Source organism: Lepisma saccharinum, chromosome 10 (genome assembly GCF_977018435.1).
Source record: "Lepisma saccharinum chromosome 10, izLepSacc3.1, whole genome shotgun sequence".
NCBI lineage: Eukaryota > Metazoa > Arthropoda > Insecta > Zygentoma > Lepismatidae > Lepisma > Lepisma saccharinum.
Window position 1 is genome coordinate 69412059 of NC_139238.1, and position 17366 is coordinate 69429424.

At 40.2% G+C, this 17366-nt stretch overlaps 1 protein-coding gene across 1 annotated transcript in view; it reads left to right on the forward strand.

Moving 5' to 3' along the window:
- Positions 1–17366, forward strand: part of LOC145993938 (interleukin-1 receptor accessory protein-like 1-B) — a 197245-nt gene that overhangs the window by 138703 nt on the left and 41176 nt on the right. The window contains exon 3 of the mRNA XM_083129901.1: positions 3865–3966. Coding sequence (XP_082986027.1) covers positions 3865–3966 — 102 coding nt within the window. The remainder of the gene's footprint in view (positions 1–3864; positions 3967–17366) is intronic.

Sequence of the window (17366 nt, forward strand, 5' to 3'; positions counted from 1 at the left end):
TACACATCTGGCATTAATGTAAAAGTTCCGTCTTTGCGACGGTGTCACCTTGCCGCACGTTGACTTTTCCGAGTAAGCTGCTCGCAAGAGTTATTTCAAATTCGTAAGCGCCTCGTTTCCCAGTAAATGCATTCGATGTAACGGCTCTCGCCCCCTCTGTCCCCCCTCCTCGTCGCCCGAAATGTCTCACAATCAGATATCATTTCCCCCTGCCTCTGCCTTCTACATTTTCCTGCGCCCCGCGTGACCTAGGCCGATACAATTCCGGGAATCCAGTTGTAGCTTCGCTTCCCGGAAACCGACACTCGGGATTTGCCATGCGCGGATAGCGGGTTCCCCCTTCCCAGTTTCCCGCCCAGTGTGGCCAGCTCATGGTAAATGTGTCAAGGAACTTTTTCACCACAGGGAAAGAAAGAGGGAAATTTCGTCCAAACGTTCTGTCAAGGTGTTGTTTAAATACTGTCGAATAGAGCGTCCGAAAACTGAAAATAGACTGTCTTTTGTTGAAGCAGTTGCGTTTACTCTCGACGGCACTGCGTAACCGTCGCGATGTTGCCAGCGAGGTGTGGGGAAAAACACGTATTTACGCTGTGCGTCACAAGTTTATTTATAATGTTTTATAATAGAATTTCAAATGTTACATTGCAATGTAATATTTGAAATCCTATTATGGAACATTAAAAAAAAACTTGTGACGCACAACTGTTCTTCACAATTAACTTATTTTGTTTGATATTGGCGAATATGTTCGACTTATTTTGCGCCTACAAATGGCTGCCTTCCTTATTTGTTGACCAGAGAGAGGTTGAATTTGCTTCACGCGGGAAATAAGGACACATCGCACTAATGTGCACAAATAGGATAATCGGGACTGGGCCTACAGTTTGAAGTAGAATCCGAACCACTATGCGCCTTAATCGGGTATCCAGCCCGAGGGCCCCTTGATTACAAGACGAAGACGTTACCACTATCCCACCAGGGAGCCATATTATTCGAGGGCATCATCCACGTAAGTTTCTAAGCCAGTATTTACAATGTGTTTTTCAAGCGTCACGTGACCCTATCTTCAATTGCTGACATGAAAATCGCCAAATATATGTACAGTCAGCTGCAATAAAAATGGGACCCTAGATCCTGAAATACTCGCTTCCCTGCAAAGTGTTGTGTGTTGCATAATTCTACGGCGATGGTAGAAGTTGCCATTAAAAATTTGCTATTAAAATCTACTCATCCCCGTATAGTTAGGCAAAACACATTACGATTACACCTTGCAGGGAATCTAAAGATTTCAGGATGTAGGTGTCCCATTTTTGTTGTCGGTGACTGTACATATAGATCTCTCCAATTTTTCTCCGTGTCTTCTATCCACTGATACATGGGTTTAATACAGTAAAACCTCGTTAATCCGGACTAATGGGGGGGGGGATAAGTTGACCGGTTTAACGAAAGTCCAGAAATAACTGAAATATCCTAAAAGAACAGTAGAAAGTGCATTAAAACTCCGTTTATAGCAACAAAACACGTTTATTATCGTGTATTTAAAGAGCATAGCCCTACATACACTATACAGTACAGTACAAAGTCTGCGGGAAACAGAATTTCATCAGTGGTTGACTGCCTTTTCTTTGGGAAGTTCTCTTGTTGAATTCTAGCCACATTTAAAACCTTGCATTCTGCTTTTTTTATGTCCGGATTAAGCTAAGTCCAGCTTATTGGGGTCCGGATTAACGAGGTGTTACTGTATTATTGATTTTCAGCAGCAGCTGCGATTAGGTGCCAAAATTGAGGGGTTGGAGAGACAATTTCCTTCCATAGTGTGGGGGCGAAAAAATTGGGGGGCAACTACGTCCTACGCCATCCTACTGCCCGCCACTGATTTCCAGTTTACTCTACACAGAAATTCTAGAAATTAAGTAATGGCTCAAGGCATTTAAAGAATGCCAATTTCAGCGGGACAAGAAATTAAGACATTAACGAAGGGTCACAATTTTCGGCAGTTCGGCAAAAAGCGCTTGTGCCAAAAATGCAATATTACAGCACACAGTATGCCAGTTTATTCTTTTAATAGCAAACATTACGGCCTCCCCGATGGCGCAGTGGTAGCGTCGTCGACGTGTAATCAAGAGGTTCCGGGTTCGATACCTGGTGGAGGCACATAGTGGTTCCAATCCCACTTTAAACTGTAGGTCCAGTTCCGATTAGCCTTACTGTGCATAAAGTGGAACTTAAAACAGCAACTCAAACCAAACCAAACATGCCCAATGTAAAATTATACGTCTAATATGTTCTTTAAATAATTCAGTGCGACTCATATGGAATCAACAGAAAATCGCAGTTTGTGACTTGCATTTGTTACGCATTGTAGCTCAAGGGATTGTGTGGGAATTTCTCTCCCGAACTATTTTTCCCTCAATCCTGGTGCAAAGCTTATTAATAAATCATGAGTTTCTTTATAGATGTAGTTTCTCGAAGTAATCCGTGGGTATCGATCTAAACTGACAAGGAAGATACAATTTTATGTCCAAAAGCTCTTCATGTTGAATATTTAACCAACTTGAATGGATCTTAAGAACATTTTGGTGACTCTTGACATTTCTACCGCTAGATGGGGCGATCTTGTTTTGTTTCTGCATCAATTTAAACATGGATAGACTTTTAGGTAAACTTTCAATTGTCAAGTAAGTAAAGTGCTAAACTGAAAATGTTGTAATTCTTCGTCCACACGAATCATATTTTACCACATATCAGTCTCGAAGATCTCATGGCTTAAAATAAATTATAATAATTCTGTCTTGAAATACGATGATGCCATGTTGAGTTAAAAAAAATATTGCAACAAACCAATTATCATTGCCAACCTTGCGCTAAAAATACGGTCCTAATACGAAATTTTAAATTTTACGTTTATGTTGTTCAGTTCACCGATTAACTGTGGCATTACAAGGTGCCACTGTGCATATGATAACAGGGTCCAGATTTAGGGGATACTTAAAAGAGGGTGATTTACCCCCCGGATCTCCACTAAGAAGAAAAATGCATTGACAAGGGCCACAAAATGGAAAAATAAATATTTGAAATGTTATAAAACACCCGACATATTTTCGTGCAAAGTGTTCAAACTTCTATAACAACAATCACCATGACACGGAGTAATTTGATATAGATAGCGGAACGAATTTTGATTTTTTAAAAATAAAGCAAATAAAAATAATAAAGCCAGAGTACATTTCGTCCATTGATTCAACGTAAATTTGACTAACATTAACTTCAACAAATTCTTCCGCCGTATATAGTGCGGCGTTCAAATTTTGTACAGGTATATTTGTGTACTCAGAATCATATTGAAAATTAATTTACATATCTATAATTATGAGGTAAACATTTTTTATCAATAGTACAAATAGTAATGTTGATTGCTATGAAATATCTCCACTTTCTTTGAATTTTGATTGGTCAAACGCGAATTGATACATCACGTCGAAGAATTGTTGATGAGTAATCTTGTACAACTTTCTTTTTCGTAAAATTAACTGGTACAATCATTGGCAACTACTGTCAAATTGTCTATTTCTATTTTATCTTTCGTTGTGTGTGTGTAATAGATTTTCACTTAACGCTGGAGTGTTGTATTATGCTTATTGCTGCTTTTGTTTCAATTCTCGAACTGTACATTGCGAAAAAACACAAGAAACGATCATAGCTATGGACAATTTGGACATTATTATCCTTGCCGTTGGCTATACTCTGGAGAAATGTGAAAAGTATATATAGCTATCTGCTATTGGGAATCGTTTAGGTTGATTTAATTTGTTTTGTCAGCATGTATTTGCAGGATTGTAAATCTTTATTTCATTGTTTTTTCAGATGAAGATGGCTACATGGGACCCCCAATGGCCACGTATGAACCTGAAGACAAGTATGTTATCTTGGGAGACACCATCCGGTTCTTCTGCGAAGCGTTTGTAGGTAGGTAAACGTTTTATTATAAAGCAATCATTTGTAAAGCTGAAGTCCTGATTCGAACGCCACCATATTTCAAAGAAAGTAACGAAAGATCAGATTCCGTCTGACAACCATATGTCAAGTACACATCCTCTCCTCAAATCTTTCCTACCAATAGCGTCCGTTTTAGAAACTAACAATACTTGTCAGTTGCCAATTCTCTTTCTTTAGAGATTTCAAAACGTGAGGTTTCAGTTATCTTCGCTAGGTTGTGTTATTGTGTTGTGCTATATTTTTTTATACAATGTGGAGACCTTGGGTGTATAACGTTCATGTTTGATGTCTAAACGCGGCAGGTAATGGTGACAACAGCGCATCTCAGGAAAACAGGTGCTGGCTCCGGTCGGCTTCTCCTCGAGCTATGTCAAAGATCTCGAACTGGCGTTCGAATCAGGACTTCAACTTTACCAGCGTCTACGAAATCAGGCTCGTGGACAGAAGTGCGGTGGTGCCACATGGGTAAAGCAAAGCGCGAGGAGGCCAGGAATTGCTGTTTCCCGCGCACAATGTTGCAACGTTCATCATGCAGTGTTGCCTAGTCCAGGCACCTCCAGAGGGACATAGACCTTTGCCATCCCCGAGTTTTCCAGTAAGTTTACGGAAACTGTCAAACATAACATGCATTGTTGCAGTTGCACGATGTTGCAACACCGCAAGGTCCACCATCCGCCTGATTTCTTGTCCGCGAGTGTAGTGTATTATAGTCGAGGACGTATTTTTAAAGGGAGTCCAGGGGATTCGCACCAGTGCCGGATCTATAAGCCGCAAAACCCCGCAATGCAGGAGGGTCCGGAGACAAGTAAGCCTTTAGAGGACCCTCAGCCATTGGCATAGTAGAGGCTTCGTATATGCGTATATAAAACAATAAACGTAGTTACTCAGGGGTACAGAAACGAATAAAATATATCCTATATATAGGTAAAGTTAAAGTTCCCTGTGCATATAGCACCGTACCATGAAGTCACATTTAGGTTATGTGGAGGTAGGACCGCACATATTTTCGAAGTAGGCCATCTTGGAGGTGATGTGATCAGCACCACGCTGCAGCCGTTTTATGCGGGACAAAGCCGGGAAAATTTTGACCTTTGTTCAACCCCCCCCCCCCCCCGGGTTTCCCGCGTGGCAGTCAGACTAGAATCAAATCAGCCTAGAATTTCACGAGAAATGCAGTGGTGAAGGTTTCTTCAACCTATCTTTAATCAGGAAAAAGTTACGACTGCATGATTGTAAGAAATGCATCATTTTCCAGGTGTGAGAAAACAGTGTCATATACAGGATGTCTACAAGTGGGTCGAAAACCCCGTGGGGCCGTTGAGCATATTTGTGACTTCCGAAACTAAATGCTTTTTGTGCAATCTCAAAATTTAGAGTTTACGGTCCCTTCTTCTTCAGCGAACAACCATTAGAGAATACGGGTATCTTGACATGTTAGAAAATTGTCTCATACCACAGTTGGAGACAGACAGTGAGAACTTTATCCACCAGTTGGATGGTGCTCCGCCCCAGTTCCATCACGATGTCCACGAATTGTTAACCACCAGAGTGTCAAACCGATGGATCGGTCGTTGTGGAAATGATGTTGAACAACTGCTGTCATTGGCTAACGCTCCCCTGACTTAATTCCGTGTGACTTTTCTGTGTGGGGGTTATGTGAAGGATTTAGTGTTTGTGCCTCCATTACCGAGTGATCTACCAGAACTGCAGACTCGTATCATAATATATACCGCATCGCATTTGGGAAGAACTTGATTATAAGGTTTATGTTTGCAGAATCACGAAAGAGAAAGGGGGGGGCACATATCGAACACTTGTAATGTGTCACAAAACTTGTTGATTTTCTATACAAAACTGTAAACTTACTTCACGATATGTTCAATAATACACGTACAGTAACATCCTGAAACCGCTTCAATCATTTGTAGACACCCTGCATATATATACCACGTCACCACCTTCTCATTTTAAAAATTTGAGTTGAATTCAATATTGCGGACGTTCTCTTAGAATACACCAATGTGGTTCCCCTAAGCCTAACCTGTTTCTATCATGACCAATTGTACTCAGCCTAACTCCTTTACTTTTTTATAGGGGGTGTTAAGGGACTTTTGAATCACCGTCTATGCCCTTATGTGTGACTTTGTCAACATGAGATCAAGAATCACACACACGAACACACACGCACACACACACACGCACGCACCCCAACACACACGCACACACACACACACACATTATTATATTGTGTGTGTGTGTGTGTGTGTGTGTGTGTGTGTGTGTAAAGGTAGGTAGATAGAAAGGACCTTTGGTAATATTTTGCGGGGGGTCAAAATTTATAGATCCGGCACTGATTCGGACGCCCACCTCCGAAACAATTATCCAATTCCAAAATTAAATAAGTAATTACCGAAGAATTTAAATAAAGTTAAAAAGTGTTTTGTAATTATACAGCTTTGCGTTGACAGTGTCTGCAAAAAATTATGCATTCCACTACTACTAATAATATGCATAAACATAATGGTCTGAGACTTTATTTTTCACACTTTTTTCTTGTATTCTTTAAATAATCCACCTAAAATTGTTTTCGACACTAATTTATTCGGTAGGACAGCTGCTTTTAAACAAATTGTAGTTCTACGACGCGAGAAGTTTTTGAATCCCAGACTGGGCATGGGTGTTATTTGTTAGTTCCTTTAACCAACACTCATCCTCATCGTCGCGATTAGTAAAAGTGAAATAAAAAGCAACGCTGAAGAACCAAAATCAGATCTATCTGAAAATACTTTGATTGGCACCGGAAAAAAGCTTTAGGACCCCCGATATTAAATCATAAATACGCCACTGGCTCAATCAATGGAAATATGACTTTAATCCTGGCGACAAATAAGGAATAAATAGATTCTCTATAGTTAAAAGCAAATTCAGTTCATGGTATATTTCAAAGTGTTAAGCCCACTTTAGACGAAAGCATTTACTTAGCATTTATCTTAACATTTATGCCATGACCAAAATGCTACCGTGTAAAGTAAGAAATCTTATGGCATATTTCATGGCATCTCTCAAGGATAGGCTCGGTCCGTAACATTTTTCGTAGCGTAACCAATCAGAGGCGACCTCTAGGTCACGAGTGAAGCTGTAATGGCGGCCGCGTGAGATGTAAACAATGTATCACTTCACATTTTTAAAAGGCGATAACTATTCAACCGAGAGAAATAACGTTTCGTATAAAACGTTATTAGGTACAAAACAATGGCGCTGCTTAAATACATACTTTACAACGTTTACTGTACACGTGTGGAAGAATATTTTAGTTGTTTCAAATGTACACACTGTGCACTCATCATAGATGGTGCAACTCGACGTGCCTTTCGTGCTGTATATGTTATACATTGTACAAAAGCTAGCCGAAATGTTACATGAAATGCTTGTGTGTAAAGTACTTTCTGCTATATGACTTTTGGAAGCTTTTACATAGCATTTATGCAAGCAAAAATGCTAAAGAAAATGCTTTTGTCTAAAGCCGGCCTTACTCTCAGAAGACGAGAGTGACGTCAACTATTGAAGGTTCGTAACCTTCTACAGAACCCACCCACCTGGTCGTTAACCCGAGAGAACATCTTCATTGAAATGGTGGTTTTAATATTTCAAGAGCAATTTAACTTCCATCAGAAGATGGATAACTTATTCAACGAATATTGGTAGATACTGAAAATTGATTCTCACGAGATTCACGAATAATGCATAATTTACATTATATTAGTGAACAGTTTTCAAAGTGAACACAGTGCTGCAAATGTTGTTGATTCGGTTGAAAACATGTGCCCACAAATTCCAGTAGACCAGGTCCGTGTAATGGTGCACAAAAGTCTATGCAAAAGAATGCGAGGAATGCAGCCCCATTCTGCTTCACGATAACGCTCGTCCTCGCAACGTTGCCATTAGCTGGAAGGTTCTACATAGCTGGGACTTGCCGCATTGCAGTCTCTCACTTCTGACTCCTCATTATGCAGTAACATGCTGACCTTTCTCTCAACCGCTGCGTTCTAAATTGTTGCCATTGTTTGAGCAAAATGTACTTTGTGAAGAGAGGTTGCTGCTACACGAAAGCGATGGCCAGTTTTGCGCGAGGAGCTTGCTATTTAGCATGGACATGTTGGCGCAATTTTACTTAAATTCTGTCGAAATGTGCTAGGATATTGAAAGAAAAGCTTGCTATGTATTCTCATTGTCAAACTAGCTATCCGTTCATGTAGCCCGCGTTTGCCATACGCACCTCGCATGTATACTGAAGGCGAAGATGAGCCGAACCATCAAGAACAACTTAGGAATAGAGGCATGCCTATTAACGGAAACATAAAATGTGAAATAGCACACTGTAATCAGTGGCGGCGATTAGGTTCCAAAACTGCGAGGGCAAGGTGTGAAAACTACGGGACAAGGACAGTTTACTATCCTTTATACATAAAGTTTATAAAGTTTAGCATACTGCGGGAGCAAAAGTAGCAAAAAGTGGAGGGAACTACTCCCCCGCCCCCCTCAATCGCCACCACTGACTGCAGTGTTTATTTTCGTGTTTCTGTAAGGTGTGAGGTGCATTTTCCTACCATGTTTTAAGGCCTCCCCGATGGCGCAGTGGTAGCGTCGTCGCCTTGTAATCAAAGGGGTCCTGGGTTCGATACACTGTGGAGGCACATAGTGGTTCGGATCCCACTTTAAACTGTTTGTCCAGTCCATATTACCTTTTCTGTGCATAAAGTGGACTTAAAACACCAAATGAACCCACCAACCAACCTACCATGTTTTGTCACGAATTGATGCAAAATGAACTTCAAAATGCGAAATAAGCTCTTAAACCCGAAAGTTAGAGTTGATTTACCGACGCGAAGTCTGTAGTTAGTCCGAATTATTAGTTGAAGTCCGAATTATTCTGTGAGTTATGCAATTTACGCAAAATTGATTAATTCTGTTGGAAAGATTTGAGAAGCAGAAATGAAGTCCTTTACACAGGAATAAACCTAACACCCGGACAACCAAAATGTCAGGAAAAAGTGTAGCTTTAAAATCAAATGTAGGGTTCTATTCACGATTTTAACACCGAAATGCCATTTTATATGCTTTTGAATGATCCTGAAATGTGCCCAATTTTTGTCACGAAATCTTGATATTTTATTCACCATGAAAATGTGGCTCTACTTATAAACATTTGTTGTTTGTTTGTGTTAAGTTTTTCTGCTCACTAAAACAATGAGAAAATTAGTTTTTTTTAAAAAGGTATCATATCCCTCTGAAACGAAAGTAGAATTGCTCATAAGCAGTTTCTTGCCAAATGTTTGTATAGTCCGCGTGTTTACTTCGTAAACGTCCAAGAACTGAAGGAAGCCGCCGCCACGAACGTGGGTGGGGTTAAACAGCAGGCGAGTTGTTTTCGTCCAGTCACACTCAACCTTCAACCAATGGGCGCAGCTGTTATTCTGCTTGTCTACTCCACGTGGAATTTGTCACATGACTGCGGATACGCTGTTGCCGTAGTGTCAATTTGTTGTTTGCAAGTTCAATGTGCCGAACAGGCAAAAGACAAACAAGAAAAAAACCAGAATGCAAGGTGCTAATGTGGCTAAAAGTCAACAAGAGAACTTCCCAAAGAAAAGGCAGTCAACCACTGATGAGATTCTGTTTCCCGCAGTCTTTGTACTGTACTGTATAGTGTATGTAGGGCTATGCTCTTTAAATACACCATAATAAATGTGTTTGTTGCACTTTCTACTGTTCTATTAGGTTATTTCAGTTAATCCGGACTTTCGTTAAATTGGTCAACTTATCCTCCCTATTAGTCCGGATTAACGAGGTTTTACTGTAGTTAGAACCGCAAGGCAATAGTTTAATTTATACAAATTTGTATACACAAAAAGAAAACTACCTCCCAAAATAGCATCACAAGTACACCACTGAGTGGGCACTTCCCCAACTCCCACAACAAAGCGAAAAAGCTCAATTCGCACAGTGACTATGCCATGGCCATGGATGAACTTTTTGTTAAGAAATGAAATAGGCAGATTGGGAAAAGGAGGGATTTAGTAAAGATTCGAGACGATTCTGAGGAACAGACTTTCACATTTGCGATACGAGACGATTCATTTATTTAGTTTATTTTACTTCTTTTTTTCTGACACTTTTGGCTAATCGCGGAGATTAGGATGAATGGTAATAAAATGAAATGGATGAAGGGACTCGCACAAAGACAACACGAGCCCCACGGAAAATTATTGGCCGAGAGCCCAGCAAAATGTAGTCCAGGGTGTTCGTCAAGCCTCATCTCCTTACAATCCCCAGTCAGAAGGGAAGGCAGAAATGATTGATTGAAATACTTTATTTTAGTTCTCTTTAGCGCGATGTGCTAACCATTCCGCCACGGGGGCCGGCGGAAGGCAGAAATGAAACATGACCCTAGGGAATAAGGGAGAGATAGACAGATGGCAGATAGATGGGCTGTGGGCCCAGGTGCATCGACGAGATGTACAGCAGTACCGAGATAAGAAAACCCCCGACAAACTCTAGAACTAAAGAAGACAGTCGTTTGTTTTCTTCCCGCTTCTCCTTCGCTTGTGCCATGGTGTCCCCGTGTTGGCATATTTATAGCTCCCCTCTCTTGCTTCGATATCAACGCCGATTGCGTCTCTGCCTTCGTTGTTACGGTTTTCCCCTTTCATGATAGATAATACGAACACTTGTCACCGAATAAAGGTGACGACGTGTCGAAAAAACAGAGCACATTTTAGCAACGCAGGGGCAGGATTGCATGCAAGCAGCTAATTGCATCGCCTACGCTCCCTCGGCTCGCCTAGGGATGCATGTATTTCAAAATTCAGATGCGTATCATTTTTGTTTCGGATAACTGTACACTATGCTTCTCTCTGTTTGTGCTGTATTGGCAACCTGCTGCATAGCGTTCTAGGGGATTGTTACGATATTCTTGTTGGCGAAACTAGACAGGAAATATTTACATCCCTCATCCGTGCAGAAAAAAAACATTCCTATGCAATTCCCCCCTTCCCGCCCTACAGTTCGTTCGAAGCCCTTCACATCAACTCCAGAGGAAATAAAAAAAAATCGTTTCCACTTTTTTTTCATGTGCATACACTCGTTGCCACAGCAACAGGTTGAATTTGATTTGAAACCGATCTATATTCATGCCGTCCTCTTTTGTCTATTCTGTTCGACTGGAATATGAACCCCCTTCACCCCCTCTCTGTCACTCTTTGTGGAAACGATCGTCTGGGAGGGGGGGGGGAAATGGGCTGGCTAGTTACCGATGCTCCAATTTCTTTTATTTTTCAAATATCAAAAGCTGTTTCTCCTGAGATCAGAACCCTTTGTAAGTTCTCTTCTCTAGGGAGCTCGTTTTTCCGGTGATTTTTTTGTCTTTCAAACTTCATTAGTGCAGACGTAACGAAATCAAGCACGGAATTCCAGCCTAAAGTTTAGCACCATATCTATCGATATTTAGCGTTCTCTCTCTCTCTCTCTCCGACTCTTCTTTCTGTCTTTTTCTGCCTCTTCCCCTCTCTCTCTCTCTGCCTCTCTCTCTCTCTCTCTCTCTCTCTCTGTCTCTCTGCCTCTCTCTCACTCTCTCTCTCTGACTCTTCTTTCTGTCTTTTTCTGCCTCTTCCCCTCTCTCTCTCTCTGCCTCTCTCTCTCTCTCTGTCTCTCTGCCTCTCTCTCACTCTCTCTCTCTCTCCGACTCTTCTTTCTGTCTTTTTCTGCCTCTTCCTCGCACTCTCTCTCTGCCCCTCTCTCTCTCTCTCTCTCTCTCTCTCTCTGCCTCTCTCTCTCTCTCTGCCTCTCTTCCTCTTTTCTCTCCCTCCCTTTCGTATACACGCTGTTTCTTCCGTTTTTGTTTATATAACTAACTAATTCTGCATATCTAATTTTTGCATTGTTACTTTTCTGTCCCTGTTGTCCAGCCTCTTCTCTCAATCTGGCCTTCCATCTCTCTTATTTTATTATGTCCCTTTCTTTCCCTCCCCTTCCGTCACTCTTGTCTCGTGTTTGATTTGATTTGTTATTTAGCGTCGCTTTTCTCCCACTTTTGTCTATTCGCGAAGATGAGAATGAGTGATATCATGAAATTGACGAAGGGACACTCACAAAGAACACTCCATATCCAGGCCAAGATTTGAACCCGGGACCCTTATGTCTTAGCGCGCATCTTCACGGGAAAAGAAGACGCAAATAAGGTGCTGAGAAGTGTTTTAAAACAATTTCTAGAAATACTATAAAAACTCTTTTGTCATATTTTAAGTGATTTCGCCAGAGAGGTTCTGATGACCCCCAACTAACCAACACTGGACACACCATTACTCTAGTGCCTTCTCGATTAGATTATGTACTCTTCGCAACACCTTATTTGTCCGCCTTTAAACCTTCTGCTCAGCTTGCATGATTTTTGTTTGGCGCAAAGTTCACAAGTTCGATATTCAAAACCTTTCTTTTTCATTCAGCTGTCATAAATTATGTTAACACACAATAAGGATTTATATGTCATAATTATCTGTTTTTTAACAGGATGTTGTAATCAAGGAGTCTCAGTTCGATACCCGTTGGAGGCACATTGCACACTGGCTCGGATTTCAGTTTAATCCAGGGTTGTTACAGGTCCAGGAATTTTAATTAAATTCAATTCCGGTTCAGGAGAGAAAATCAACAAGCTTAAATGAGTTCTGGATCGTAAAGAACCTTTTTTATCTGAAAAAGAATTTCAATTCGGCCCAGGAACCTTTCTTTCCAGAACAATCTAAATACGGTCGAAGAAACATTTATCCAAATGAATATCAATACGGTCCAGGAACAAATTTTTAAATTAGCAACTTGGACCGAATTTAAATTGTGCTAGAAAAAAAAAGTTCCGTTCCTGCACCAGAACCCATAGAACCCGTTAGAATTTATTGGTTTCTGCACCTTTAACAACCCTGGTTTAAACTGTTAAGTCCAGTTTTGATTAGCCTATCTGTGCATAAAGTAGGCTTAAAACAACAATACAAATACACACACACACACACACACACACACACACACACACACACACACACACACACACATACATATATACACACACACGCAATGCGTACTTTTCATGTATCAACTTGGACTCCTCCCCGAAGATAACCTCGGAGTTACACCTATGATGTACAGTGTCTCTCAAAAGTTTTAGGACAACGACATTTTAAACTAGGCAACCCAATTTACACAAGCCGTTGGTGGGTTGCGTGCAGAGTTAGGCTCAATTTCAGGGTTGCCACGTGCACAATAGATATTTATAAAATACGCGAAAGAAATATAAACCATTATTATTGTATAAAATTATTAAAAATATCACTATTATATCGCAAATGACAAAATTCTTTCTGAAAGAAAAAAATAGGTTTTCTAGTATTTCATCGCTGATGAGTCTACAGTAAGGAAAAGAGGTGAGAGGAAACGAAAGGTTACAAAGGAGAGGAGAAGGAGAAAGCGAAAGAAGAAGAGGAAAAGTAGAGGAGAGAAGAAAGATAGGATAGACGAGGAGAGGAGATGTAGTGAGGAGAATGGAAAAAGATTCGAGGAGAGATGAGGAAAAAAGAACAAAGAAGAGAAAAGAGGAGGAAAACGAGAGGAGAGGAGGAGAGGATGAGACGAGAAGAGGGAAGTGGAGAGTAGAGTAAAGGAGAGAAAAAGAGAAGAACGAAAAAAGAGAGTGCAGTGGAGTCGGAAATCTAAGACAGGAAAGGATATAAGAGGAGTGGAGAAGAGTGGGATGGAGATAAGATGCGAGAAAAGTAGGGAAGGCGATATGAGATAAAAGCAGAACAGAAAGAGGGGAGAGAAGAATTAGAAGGAATTGGAGAGAAGAGGTAGTTGCAGAAAATATCGTCTAAGCGTCAAGAATGGATGCATTGGTCAAATTATCGACATGAAACATTCAATAACATTTTGAAATGTATTGGAGAATATATTAGATCGGTGCGAAATGCCTTTTGGCTGAGTTCAGAGCAAATTAAAAATCTTCCATGTAAGATCTTTGATTTTACCTGCGATTACACTACTAAACAAATGAACGTAATTTTTAATATTTATAAGAATTATTCAATTTTTCTCTACTTCTAGGTTCGTTGAGATTTGGTAATTCAATATTTCCCTTCCCCCCCATCGTTAATTCCAAACTGAATCATTCCGTTTCACACGGCGTGGACAATGAACACAATGGGATATGTCTAAAACTTACGAAAATTTTCTGCCACCGGAAGGGTTTGAACCTACGACCATCAGATTGACAATCCTGAACGGTAGCCACTACCCTACAAGCTTTCGTTCCTTAAACCAGATAGAAGAACCGCTACACCACGCCTTTACCTTCGAATGAAACAACAATTGTTTTTAAGTATTCTGTCCCTTTAATATTGTAAATGTCGTTTGGTATACGTGTAGTTGAACTTTTACTTTAATTTTGATTTGCTTTCTTGTAGTATAACCGATATCTTCGAGAAATAATTTTCGAAGTAATTAAAAACGAGAATATTGGTAGTTGTGAAAATGCGAGATGTTTCTTCTAACTTATTATTGTGATTAGACATTACTAATGGAAAATATCTAGAGGCTTGAACATTACAGGACGATGTTCTTTTCCTGTGATACTGTAACAGACAAAATGCTTGTTTACTGATGCACGTCTTGTGTCCAGAACAGTCTTATGAAATGTATTTCCTGTTGCGTAAGGTAACACGAAATAATTACACGTGTGCGAACTACCAAATCTGTGCAACGTTATATGTAAACAGGCGGAAAATTTTATTTATAAAATCATGTCACATTTGACAGTATTAGTCAAGAGAGACTCGTGGGACACTGTGTTAAGGTGCTGGACTAAATCCTTCTAATTTTTCTTACTCGAAGAACAACAATTTCTAAGGAAGAGCAACAGTGATGATCTTTCTTATTTCTTTTAAATGCTTACACTTTCCTTTAATTTTTTTAAAAATAAATAAGAATATTGCTTGTATTTCTGTCATTGACGTAGACCAGAGAGAGAGAGAGACAGACAGACAGATATTACAAAATAGTTCAAATAGTGCAAGCGCCATTAAAAAGTCATGATAATTCTATGTTGCGTACTTAGAATTATTCATACAATAAAGAACATGTCTAATTGTGAGTTAACAAAAAAACAATAATAAAGAGACATTTTCGCATCACGATTGCAGTTCGAAAAAGTCGGGACAGGGATTGAAAGTAACGCACTGTCCTGACTAAATCGGTGAATCGGACGTCTGCTAGCCTTGCATCAATGATTATAAAACTAAAACCACCCAATATTGCAGCTTGAAGACTTTTGCGGAAGAAACATATTCATTTATGCAAGAGCAAAATTGAAATTTTTACACATTTCAAAAATCGACGATGTTATTTTCGTATTTATTTATTTATAGGTTCACATTTAAATATTTTAGGGTTCGTGGAGGGAGCATGGCCCACATGGCCCCTCCCCTGGGTACTGACCTTACGTAGACAGTGGAAGAGAAATTATGGAGAACCTTTCTATTAAATTTAGTATTTACATTCACCTTATGCTCAGATAGATTAAACCGTTTATTGATAATCGTGAACTTTTCGTTTAATAGATAATATTTGGTTTTAGATGACGGGAGAACATTGGTCGAATTTCCTTTCTTGCTCTTTTGAGAGAATATATACTTTTACAATAGCAATCGCTTTCGGAAACCGTGAAACAAATGACTTGGTTTTCAAAGGCAGACAAGCTTGGTAGTCTAGCTTGCTCGCGATCAAAGTGACTCACTCACGCTATTCAAGGCCGCTTCTTATCGCAAAACACTGTGCTTCGATACACAGTGTCTGCACCCAGCACGTTACAAGTGACCAGAGTCGAATTTTAAAGAGAATCTGAAGAATGGTAGATTTCATCAGAAGCGGCTCAACATGCAATATTTTAAGTGATAATTCTTGACAAACAAAAAACCGTATTGAATAATTATTGGGATAGTAATACGTGTATCCGCTCCTTTTTAACAATGTAAGCTCGAAGACAATCTGCCCGACCCTGTGGCCGAGTGGTTAGCACATCGCGCTGCGACGTCAAGGGTCCCGGGTTCGAATCCCTGTCGGGCTTGGTTGTTTGTGAATGTCCATTCATCAGTTTCATCATTTCATCACTCATCCCCATCTTCGCAAATTAGCCAAGAGGCACAAAACGCGAAGTAAAATAAAATAACTCAATCAATCAATCAATCGAAGACAATCTGTATTCCATTTATTTATATTGGCAACTTGGTCAACCGGAGGTTATTTTATCGCCTTCGATAATCGAATTGTCTGATCGATTATTTTTTGTTTACTCAGGAACATTGCCCATAGGAGATTTCCGAGACCGGGTTACGCTACTCACTCGTAGCTCCCCAATTTCTTCACGATGGTGGGTTTCTACCGGTCCCATACACAGGCCGAGAACCTAGAGAGTGAGCATAGGCGGACTCGAATCCATGCCGTCCTGCAGTCGGAGTCCAAAGCACAGCTCCTTTGACCGCACGGTCACGAAGGAGGACTTTTCTTAACTTACCTTTGGCTAATCGCGACGATGAGGATGAATTATGAATAGAAAAATAAAGAAGGTCACGCACAAAGTAGAGGACGATCTTCAACCTCTTGGGATGACGAGTTCAAGTCCTAAATATGAGGATTTCAACCTTAGACGACCTCAATTTCAAAATTATAAACAAAATGCCTACTTACACTAAACTTCTCATCAAGGCCAAAATAGTTTGTAACTGTGAAACTACCCCTGAATACAAATTGACATTTTTTCCCCATGTGAGTAAGAATTCAATGTGTGGCATACAGACATAGATGATACCTTTTGAGAAACAATTAACTGTACCCTGTCCCAGCATCTCTGGAGCAAAGCCGCGCATAGCGGAAGAGAAGTGGGGAGAGGGGATCGAGTGGACAGAGCGAATCAGTGCACGCTGCTGGGAAGGCTGGTAACTGCAGTGGTTTTCCTCCCTCCACGCAATCCCATTCCTCTCACGTGTTCATCTCTGCTCAGATACTTTTTTTCGTTCACCTGCTCCAGAGATGAGTGGGACAGAGTGTAGTTCGCATACATGTAGCAAGTAAAGAAACTTATCTCAGAATGAAAATTCCACGTAGTTTTAAAACGTTTGTTTAAGCAATGAATGACTGGAAACTGATCTCACATAATTCCCTTGCCAAAATCTAGTGGTCGAAAATTAATTTCAAGACATTTCATATCTATTCACCATATTCCAAGTTATAAGGAACTATTTTGTAGATGTTCATGAAACCGTTATAAAATTACAAAT